We start from the raw sequence: 11425 nt of genomic DNA on the forward strand, positions 1-11425 counted from the left end.
AGAACGCGGTGTCTTTCGAGGCGATTCATTCATCCACCCATTTTTGGACGTCGTTGTGATTGGAGAAGTGTGTGTCCATAAGTGCGTGTTGCATCGATCAGAAGAGATGGTAATCCAACGGTGCCAAGTCTGAAGAGTACGCTGGATGCGGGAGAACTTCCCATTCAAGCTCTAGAAGTGCCTGTTTCACGCTTTTCGCGACATGCGGTCGAGCATTATCATGCAACAAAATGACTTTGCGTTGATTGTTAGCTACGGATGATCTTTTTTGCATCAATTCGTCACTAAATCGGCCTTTGGAGTAACATTTAACTGTTTTGACAATTCTAAATGCGTTTGAGCTGGATTCTCATCAAGCAATTCTTGCAGCTCGACATCTTCAAATTTTTTCGGCTGTCCTGAACGTTCTTTGTCTCTCACATCAAAATCACCGTTTCGGAAGCGTTCAAACCAAACTCTACATGTTCTTTCCGATAGAGTTTCATCACCATACACTTTGGATAATAAGTGATGCGCTTCAGCTGCGGTTTTCTTGAGGTCGAAGTAGTGAAGAAGCACATGTCGGAAAAACAGCTTATCGCGATTCATTTTCAATCGATTGGAAAATCTCTTTGACGTCGAGAAATCTAACCTGTGAGGATTGAATCACTTTCAGCGATGCCTAAACTACAAAAGACATATGACTTCATCATCGAAACTCGCCAGCGTTGGAGCCAGCACCCTCTAGTAGCGAGCGACAGGAATTAAGTTTAACACCTAAAAATATTTGCGAAAATATACAGTTGCGAAATTAAACGCCGTTTATGTCGCTTGCGTTTGACACGATAATGACAGTTTACACAGGAGATGTTTCTTGAAATGATGTTTCTTCAAAAATAATAATACATTTGTAGAACGAATTACGCACCTCTTTGTTTAGTATTTATATCCAGTAGTATTTTTATCCAGTGATAATAGTATCTATCGATTATATCCTGTTTTTGTTTGTATTAATTTTGCAAAACAGGAACAAATCGTACACGAAGTGGATCAGGACGAATTACGATATCGACCTGCAGCCGAACATCCTTTATATAATCAACGGGTTCCAAATAGAAATGATGTATCAAAGAAGCTACCATCATCTTCATTTGCAGCATAGCATATCGTTGGCCTATAATTTAATATTTATTGCAATTTGTTTATATAAAAGAGTATAAAAGATTATAGCTTACCGATACAATTACGTGGTCCAGCACTAAATGGTATATATGAGTAAGGGTGACGATTTTGGATCCTCTCGGGCAAAAATCTATCAGGATCAAATATCTCTGGATTTGGCCAAAAATTGGAATCTTTGTGGATTATGTTAATATCAATAAACAGGATGGTGCCAGCAGGTACTAAATATGACTCTAAAAAGCATAAAATTTATAAAATAAAATCTATAAATAATAATTAAAAACATTATAAGAAAATTTAAATTGAGTATCTATTTAATACAATGCAGAAATAAGTGTCTACAAATTTGTTTAATGAAAAATGTAATAATTATTTTAATTTCCTGAATATTGTTTTTTTTTTAAATACACTATGGTGTTATATATTGTAGCAGTTTTATATTTGGAATGTTTGAAATATTTTATTTTGGATAAGCATTATTCATAAAAACATAGAAATTTTTTTTTTAATTTTCGAAATGGGAATCTTGCATTACTTAGTTCTTATATATCTACAAAACTACATCTAATAGCAATATTTTCAAAACATTATTTTGCTATCTAAGATATACTGAATAATATATTTAAAAATAAAATAAATTTAAAAATATGATAAGAGTTTGGTTTAATACGTACGTAATTTTACGTCTTCTCCACATACGCGTGATATAACAAATGCGGCACTATGCAAGCGCAACGCTTCTTTTATGCATCTTTCTAAATATGATAGTTGATGCAAAAATTTCATAGTTAATTTATTTTCATTCTCTTGCATAGCAATATCGACTTCGTTTCTGACACGATCCTGTATCATTAATAATTAAAAATACATTTCTTATTTAAATGTTTTTATAAATATGTATACAAATGAACTGCATACGTGTGTGTGAGCGCGCGCGTGTGTGTGTGGGTGTGTGTGTGTACATTTTTTTATATCTGTCGATACATAGGAAAGCGAATAGTGAGCGCACGTGCTTAAAAAGATAATAAAAATGTTTAATATTGATACAATTTTAATAAATAATTCCTGGAGTTAGTGAATTAATTAATTTTTTGTCTAAGAAAGGCAGCTTACATTTGACGATAAGTACCTGAATGTCCTTGTGTTCAGCTAATAATGCCAAAATGAAGCATAAACTTGCCGCTGTAGTATCATGGCCCTATAACCATATTGTAAACATTAGTATAACTACTGTATTTAAAAAACCCACAAAAAAGGGCGGAATAAGCATGTAAAATCTGCACCCGCACCAATCGAGCTCAAATTGGTATCATTAGTTGGCACTCCTAAGATGTAAAACTTCCCCAAATATTAGCTACGAAATTGCATTTTTTGGGGAGTTATGGAGGGAGATAGCGAAATAAAAAAAGTGGTTTTTTTTCTTCAGAAACGACTGTACCGATTTTAATGAAAAAAATATATGTTGTAAACATCGTTTAGATAAGTTGAAAAAATTTTTTTGAAATTTTTAGGATAAAAAGAAAACCGTTAAAAAATTAACGGTTTTAATGCTCGTATATACTAAAAAATTTTTAACAAAACTTCGTGGCTTATTTCGAGCTAACAATATTTTATTACAATTTCAAATAAATTACATACGTTTCATTAAAAAAATTTTTGAATTTTTTTTATGAATTTTTTTTGGTGATATTTTTGAGTGACCACTTTTATACTTCATAAAAATAATCTGTAGACTCTCTACTTTAACATATATTTTTTATAATTGATCGGAGTGAAACATGGTTAAAAAAAAAACAATCATTCGCTCAATGCCGTGCCGATTGGACGACCGCGCACTGCTCTCTGGCGCATTGCGGCGCATGGCGGCTGTTGCCATGGTACTACGAGGATCGTCTGAAAAGTTTTGAGCCTCATCATGAAGATGGCATTACTCGTCAAAGCCATTCTAGTATTATAATCGTGATACTTACGAAAGATATATGTGACAATTGTGGCCACTTTGGACGTTCAGTTCTTGTTTGACAATCATTTATGTGTCGTCATTTTGTAAAAATAGAAAAAATTGAATATCGTGCTATAATTAATTTCTTGCATTTGAAAGGCAATACGTCTACGCAAATTAAAGCCGAGTTGGACGCTGTTTACGGGGACTCTGCCCCATCATTTGCCACCGTGAAAAGATGGGTAGCTGAATTTAAACGTGGTCGTACCAGCTTAGCTGATGATGAACGTTCGGGACGGCCAACAACTGCGACCACCACCGATAACATCGAAGAAATTCATCAAATGATAATGGACAACCGTCGAATTAAGATTAGAGATAGCAGAGGCTGTTGGCATATCAAAAGAACGTGTTTGTCATATATTGACTGAAGAATTTGGCATGCGTAAGTTAACCGCGCGTTGGGTGCCGCGCTTGCTCACTCTGGATCAAAAACGCATTCGAATGAACATTTTTAAGGCCCTGTTGGAGCGGTTTAAGCGAAACGAGTCGGATTTTTTGCGTCGCTTAATAACGGTTGATGAAACTTGGGTCCACCACTTTACTCCTGAAACGAAAGAACAATCAAAACAGTGGACTGCGAAGAGTGAACCTGCTCCGAAAAAAGCGAAGACAGTTTTATCGGCGGGAAAGATGATGGCGATTATTTTTTGGGACAGTCATGGAATTGTGTTGATTGACTATCTTGAAAAAGGTAAAACAATAACAGGGACGTACTACGCATCATTGCTTGACAAGCTGAAGGCAGAAATTGAGAAAAAACGACCGCAAAAAGAAGAAAGTGCTGTTCCATCAAGATAACGCACCGTCTCATACTTCGGCGGTCGCTATGGCAAAAATTCACGAATTGCGGTTCGAATTAATTGACCATCCACCGTATTCACCAGATCTGGTCCCCAACGACTTTTTTCTGTTTCCTAGGCTCAAAGTTTGGCTCGGAGAACAGAATTTTTCATCGAACGAGGAGGTCATCGCATCCGTAGACGCCTATTTTGCAAAGCAAGACGCTCAGTATTATTTGAATGGATTAAAGGGGTGGGAGCATCGCTGGAATAAATGTATCGACTTAAAAGGAGACTATGTGGAAAAATAAAATTGAATTTAACTGAAAAATTACTTGTTCCTATGTTAGGCTCAAAATTTTTCAGACGACCCTCGTATATACTAACCTTGTTGCAATGTTGCAATGTTTAATTGCCAAGTAAATTCATAGAGACAAAGATTTTATTATTGCCTACACATTTATTCAGTGAAAATTATAATATAATAATATAATATAATTTAATATAATAATGTATAATATTACATATTTCCATTAAGGACGTCTGCAGTTAGCCTATAGAACTTATAGTTCCCGGAATTAACCACTAGGAGGTTGCAGTATGTTTTTAAACTCCATATTTTCGGGGTGCTTTTTTACCGTGAGTCCCCTCGCCTCTCACGTTATGTATTTATCATCGGGGTGCTTTTTTAACGTGAGTCCCTCACCTCTCACATTAACAAACCTCTCACATTAACAGAAGAGAATTAATAAATTGTTAATCATCGTCATTATCACTTTCAATGACTGGAATGGAATTATCTTTCTTAAACATATCGCTGAGTTTAAATATATTTCTGCCGGTTTAAAAATTTTTGATAAATATCTTGCATAAGATAAATAATACATTATTGCAATATGGGGCAACAACCAATTATTCGTCTGCCATTAGTATACTCACGTGCATAATGAGTCACACCGGAAACACCGATACTATTTGGTTTGTACCTCAGGAAACATCTATATGTTGCACGAGAAATATGTCGGGATGGAACTTTTAGTTTAAGAACATTTTTCTCATCCTTGACATATTCTATATTTAATTTACCATTTTTATCTACCATCTCTACCAAATACGACACGGCTTGAGAGAGTTGATACGAACCGGTAAAGAAAATCATCATGTCTGTTTCTGTCATTTCCGGAAAATCCAAAATATCATTACATATAATATTTTTGGAAAGGAGTTTTCGGCGAAACTATCCTTTTTCTTCAGCCTCAATCACTCAGCGATATATTTAAGAAAGATAATTCCATTCCAATCAGTGAAAGTGGTAGTGACGATGATTAAGAATTAATTAATTCTCTTCTGTTAATGTGAGAGGTTTGTTAATGTGAGAGGCGAGGGACTCACGTTAAAAAAGCACGCCGATGATAAATACATAACGTGAGAGGCGAAGGGACTCACAGTAAAACAGCACTCCGATGAAAAATATATAACGTTAGAGGCGAGGGGACTCACGTTAAAAAAGCACCCCGAAAATATGGAGTTTAAAAACGTACTGCAACCTCCTCATGGTTAATTCCGGGAACTATAAGTTTTATAGGCTAACTGCAGACGTCCTTAATGGAAATATGTAATATTATATATTATTATATTATAATGTTCACTGAATAAATATGTAGGCAATAATAAAATCTTTGTCTCTATCAATTTACTTAGCAATTAAACATTGCAACACTGCAACAAGATTAGTATATAGTACCATGGCAACAGCCGCCATGCGCCGCTGCGCGCCTTGGTCGCGGTCGCCCAGTCGGCACGGCGTTGCGCGAATGATTGTTTTTTTTAACCATGTTCCACCACTCCGATCAATTTAAAAAAAATATAGGTTAAAGTAGAGAGTCTACAGATTATTTTTGCGAAGTATAAAAGTAGTCACTCAAAAATATCACCAAAAACAAAAATTTATAAAGAATTCAAAAATTAGTTTAATGGTTTTATTTTCATCGTAAAAATTTCAAAAAAATGTTTTCAACTTATCTAAACAATGTTTACAACATATATTTTTTTTATTAAAATCGGTACAGTCGTTTTCGAAGGAAACCACTTTTTTTATTTCGCTTTCCCCCTCCATAACTCCCCAAAAAATGCAATTTCGAGGCTAATATTTGGGGAAGTTTTACATCTCAGGAGTGCCAACTAATGACACCAATTTGAGCTCGATTGGTATGGGGGCAGATTTTACATGCTAATTCCGCTATGGTGTTTCAAACGTATACCCCGAACATAATGGTGTCAACTTCCTGCCTAATCTCTAAATCAGTCATGAGACCCTCACGAGATGCCGCTATGAGAAGATCCAACATTGCAAGCCCCTTCCTTCGCACTAAATCGAGGTACATAAACATGATATTTTTAGAGCATCATTTTAATCGTAAAATATAATTTATAATATCATATAAAATTTAAAAAATATCTTCTGATTATATGACATACTTCCAATCATTTTTGCACCATCTTCTTCTGCTGATGTATCATTGTCAAAGCTTTTCAAATATTGACTATTTGTTTGTTCATGATAAAGTTTTCTTTCGGCAATAATCTATATGTAAATACAAATTAATGTTTTTTCTACGATTTACATAAATGTGTTGTCAACATTTATGATTTATCTTGCAATACTTCTTTATATAAAGTCATTATCACAACTTCTCAAAATAGATAAGTTTAAATATCATATCGTAACTTCCTAAAATAGATCATATTTAAATACCATATTAAGTAATATTTTAACGTACGCGTTCAGTAAATCCATGTAATATTTTTAGAACCTTCGTTTGCTCTCTGCCTTTTGGTGTCAATGCGAATATCCAATTAGATAGCAGCCATGGTCTTTTTATTCTAAACGTTACAATAACAGTTACTAAATAATAGGCATGCTATTTTAAAAAGATGATAGTATCATTTTTGTAAAAGCTCCCTTTAATTTCTCTACATACATATAGAATTAGAAATATTTTAATAACTATATAAAAATAAATTTAGAACAATAATAAAATTATACTAAAGACATACGTAAAATCGTATATGCACAACTTTTTTAACTATTCAATCTTGCATAAAAATATATTCATCTTTATACTGAATTATTTTTTCTCGTGATACTTTAGCATTAAAAATTTTAAAAGCTTTAAGCAGTATTTATTTTTAAATAAACAATTGAACTGATTATAATTTATTATGCATAAATTAATGACGTGTTATGTGTAAATTTTTAATTATACACGGAGAGAATTTTTTCTTAGAATTTACCCTGAAAATATGACAGTCGTGGGACAACATTGTATTTTGAAGAATTTTAACATAAATCCCTCTCATTCATTAATAAAACTACAATAAAGTTTAAAATAAGTTTGATCAATTTTACTGAAGTGCATGGTAAAAATCTTCGAAATACAATGTTATCCCACGACTGTCATATTTTCAGGGTAAATTTTAAAAGAAAATTCTCTCCGTGTATACTAACGACGTTTTACATTAAATATTATTTGTCTTGATATGATAAAATATTAAGATATACGTTAAGATAAAATGAGAAATATATTATTTATTATGTCCATAAATTACCTATAAACAAAAAGCTCGCCCATTTGATGAATTGCTTTTAGATACTGTTGCTGGAACTCACCGAGATTTTTTAGAGAAATGCCCATAGCAGTTTCTGCAAACATGTTTGTGAAAATATTATGATAACATTATCATATACATATATATATGTATATTTAATTTTTCGCCGGCGGACCCAGACTCTCGCGAGACCCGCGAATTAGAGTTGTTTACTTTTTTCAACTGTGAAGAAAATGAAAAATGGATATTTGTTTCTATATATAATAAATATGTGTTTTTATTTTATCTTCTACATATTTGAAATAATTTACTATATATTATAATAAAAAAATCGCTTTTCAAACGTTTTAAAACACTAACATTCTTTGGTCACATTTGACCCTGCATCCGCCGTGCATGCGAGTTGATACTGTCCGACGTTCGCTGACCGAGGATTAATTCACAATATCTATACACAAGTACACAACACTGTATCGATCAATATGTAATTTTTGCAGCCGTAGATATTTTCGGAGTACGTACACACTCACATATCTATACATGTATATATATATGTATGCATATTTCAAGAATATATGTATGCATATTTCAAGAATATATATATGTATGTATATTTCAAGATTATCTACACCCAAAAAAAGATAATCTAATTGTAAAGTGAAATTTCCGGTAACCTCATATTCTAAGCAGAAACTTTTATAGAAAGAGTATTTCTCTTCCAATGCACTGGATTATTCATCAAAAATGTATTGGAAATTATTCTAACAGTTTTCCTCTTGTATGAAGAGGAATATATTTACTGAAAGCGGAGTGCCCTCTTACGAGTAAATTATATTAGTAACATCAAGATTTTTACTGCAGATGCAAAACAAAAGTACTCTAACTGTAAGAATATTGGGCTTGGCATATTTTCCTCTTGATTTTAGAAGATTCCTCTTAAGGTCGTATTCAAGAATAAAATCCCGTAAGATTTAGCGGTTTCTGCTAATATTAAAATTATTTTTTTTTGGGTGTACGGCTGCAAAAATTACATATTGATCGATACAATGTTGTATATCGATATTTTGAATTAAGGAAAGTTGTATTTTATTTTATATTATTCGTTGATGGACATTAAATTCTATGTAGTTGTGAATTCATATTCATTTATTATTAAGAAAATTTAGTATAATTTTGTAATACCACATAATGCATTCAGCGTGTGTTCACTAATAAATGGTGATAAATTTTTTACAACTGTGCCTTCCGTATTTTTCAAGGACTTTATCATGTTTTTGCTTTCTTTGTCCCAAATCTCGACAAATCGTTGCAGTATATTAAAATAAAATGTAGGAGTTAATATCTTTCGCTGTGAATGCCACTTGGCACCTAAAACATGAACAACACAATGTACAATTGTAAAATGACGATTCGAAAGCATTGGAATAAACGATGAGGAACAATCTTTTAATTTAATTTCAAATTAAATTGATTTACATTACAAATTTATTTTATTATCAATATAATGAAAACTTAATAGCCAAAATGAAACTTAATAGTAAAACATACATTCTTATTTGTATTAATATCATTACCTTCAGTAATGAAAAGACTAGTTCCGAACCAAGGTTTGAAAGAATCATAAATAATACTCTTTTTTATATGTTTCGGGTTGCGTAGTATTGTCTAAAATTGCAATTGATTTCGAAAGTATTATAAATATTCAATCATTTCTAACAAATATTTTACGAGCAAATGTAAGTAAGGCTATGAGAATAAATTAAACGAAATAAGAAGTAAAGCCAATATGAACTAAAACAGATATCGATGCATAATATTTAAATATTTAATAGTAAATCTCATAAAACCGTGTATGTGAAAAATACAATTTGTAAGAAGTAAATGCCTTAAACGGTCTAGTTGGATATTAAGTGCTTGTATAATTCTGTGTAAATTTATATACGTAGTCCTTTAAAATGCACGCCGAAATGATTTTTCTTGAAACTACAGCAAATTGTGCTAAACTAGTAATATCATAAGTTAAATTGACTAGCAATTTAATAATTTAATGCTCTTACGTATCTTAAAACGATCCTAATAATGCTGAATGACATTACAATCCTAAATAATTCTTATTGCGAAAAATATTACGTCGAACTTGGATTTCTAGCATTCCCTGCGAGTATTTAAATAGTTATTAGTATAGAATATTACATAGACACAATATTCTACTAATAAATATTTAGATGTACAAATCAATGTTTCAATCAGTTTAGGTCCTTGTTGGTGTAATTAGAATAAGAAAAAATTATTAGTGTAATTAGAAAAAAAAATAGACATAAAATATGAATTGTTATCACTATAAGGTCTATTAAAATGTGTACTTAAGAAAATAGAACGAATAGATAGATAATTAAAAAATCTAAGAGAATAACGATCGCGCGGCGAAGGGTACAGATTATTCAGTTAAAAATAAAATTAAAGTCATGAATGTGGCTGTTATATGCCTGTTTAGTCGTTTTCGTTACTATAGTTTGTATTTCTTATTCCGTTTGATTTTGACGAGAAAATATATCTTGGCAAAATAAAAGAAAAAAAGTTATCGTATTCGCTAATACATATAGTAAGAATAATAAGAAGAGAATAAAATTTTCTTCATATTTTATTACCTCTAGATCATCCGGATGACGAATGGATATAATGGGTATAAAGAATATCCAAACTTTGTAAATGGGGTAGTATTTATCATTAAGAGTAATCATACGCTTCCATAGTGCTTCTAAAAAATGTAAATGTATGTATGTATGTATATATTATATACAAGGTTGGCAACATTACCTCATAAAAATAACTCGTTACCGTTATCGTTTTTTTTTCCTAAAAAATAACTCGTTCTCGTTACTCGTTATTGATTCGCAAAAGTAACTCGTTACCATTATCGTTACTCAAAATATAACGAGTCGTTACTTTTTTTCTTGACACTAATAGAATATTATATGCAGATTTTTGTGGTAAACGTAAAAAGGACGTCAAAATTCTATTTTTTAGTAGAGAAATAGAGCTCAAAAAATATATGCCTATAGTAAACATTGTGCGTTATTTCCATGAATGAAATAGATGCTGTCATATCACATAATATATACTGCATTTTATGTAATTTTTATACTTAAATAAATTTTTTTCTCGTATTACTTTTAATAAGGTATCTTTAAATTATACGTTTAACTCTTAATACATTTACATTTCTTTTACTGTGCACGATGAGTCGTTTGTGTTTGGGTTAATTTCAATAATTTTTGCAAATATACAAAAATTATAAATAGATTCTTATATATATTTTTACATTTTTAAAAAAACATTTATCAAGTTGTATATTTAAAAAGAAAGGATAAAAAGAATTATTTAACCAGATGCAGTATTTCGAAAAAAAGAAACAATGATACGAATGGGTCATCGTGAGTACCCTCAGGGTAAAATTATATTATAATAAAAAAATAGTATTATTTGTAATCTGCATTATATACATATATTTAATTTGTGAGATATGACAGAAAAAATTTTATTTAAAAAAATTAAATATACTGCAAAGATTATATCTAGAATCTGACGTGATCTCATCACCACGTGCTATACATAGAGAGTTAGGCCAGAAACAGACTATGCATTGAAGATTGAGATTAAAGATTAAAGATCAAAAGACGCGGTAGTGGCTCCGGCCATGTTCAATTGAAATTTCACCAAGCTTTTCTGGAGCTATAGTATACGACTATACTTTACGTAGTTATAGAAATAAAGTAACGATAAAAGCAGGGCTCGGTCGTATTTCAAATAAATTTATTTAAAATATATATTTTAAATAAATTTTTTATTTAAAATAAATCATATCAGTTAT

The 11425-nt window shown here is 31.4% G+C and overlaps 1 protein-coding gene across 2 annotated transcripts in view; it reads right to left on the minus strand.

The window, feature by feature from the left end:
- Nucleotides 1-789: 789 nt before the first annotated feature.
- LOC108761997 (cytochrome P450 4C1) overlaps nucleotides 790-11425 on the minus strand; it is an 18844-nt gene continuing 8208 nt past the window's right edge. The window contains exons 3-13 of one of the 2 annotated variants that reach the window (XM_018508789.1): nucleotides 10203-10312; nucleotides 9129-9219; nucleotides 8737-8922; nucleotides 7555-7648; nucleotides 6726-6828; nucleotides 6424-6529; nucleotides 6207-6313; nucleotides 2291-2359; nucleotides 1836-2004; nucleotides 1215-1394; nucleotides 790-1153 (exon numbers count right to left, since the gene is read on the minus strand). In XM_018508789.1, coding sequence (XP_018364291.1) covers nucleotides 990-1153; nucleotides 1215-1394; nucleotides 1836-2004; nucleotides 2291-2359; nucleotides 6207-6313; nucleotides 6424-6529; nucleotides 6726-6828; nucleotides 7555-7648; nucleotides 8737-8922; nucleotides 9129-9219; nucleotides 10203-10312 — 1379 coding nt within the window. In that variant the 3' untranslated portion in view covers nucleotides 790-989. The remainder of the gene's footprint in view (nucleotides 1154-1214; nucleotides 1395-1835; nucleotides 2005-2290; nucleotides 2360-6206; nucleotides 6314-6423; nucleotides 6530-6725; nucleotides 6829-7554; nucleotides 7649-8736; nucleotides 8923-9128; nucleotides 9220-10202; nucleotides 10313-11425) is intronic. The other variant, XM_018508790.1, reaches the window with a different exon arrangement.

This window comes from Trachymyrmex cornetzi, unplaced genomic scaffold (genome assembly GCF_001594075.2).
Source record: "Trachymyrmex cornetzi isolate Tcor2-1 unplaced genomic scaffold, Tcor1.1 scaffold272, whole genome shotgun sequence".
NCBI classification, from domain to species: Eukaryota; Metazoa; Arthropoda; class Insecta; order Hymenoptera; family Formicidae; genus Trachymyrmex; species Trachymyrmex cornetzi.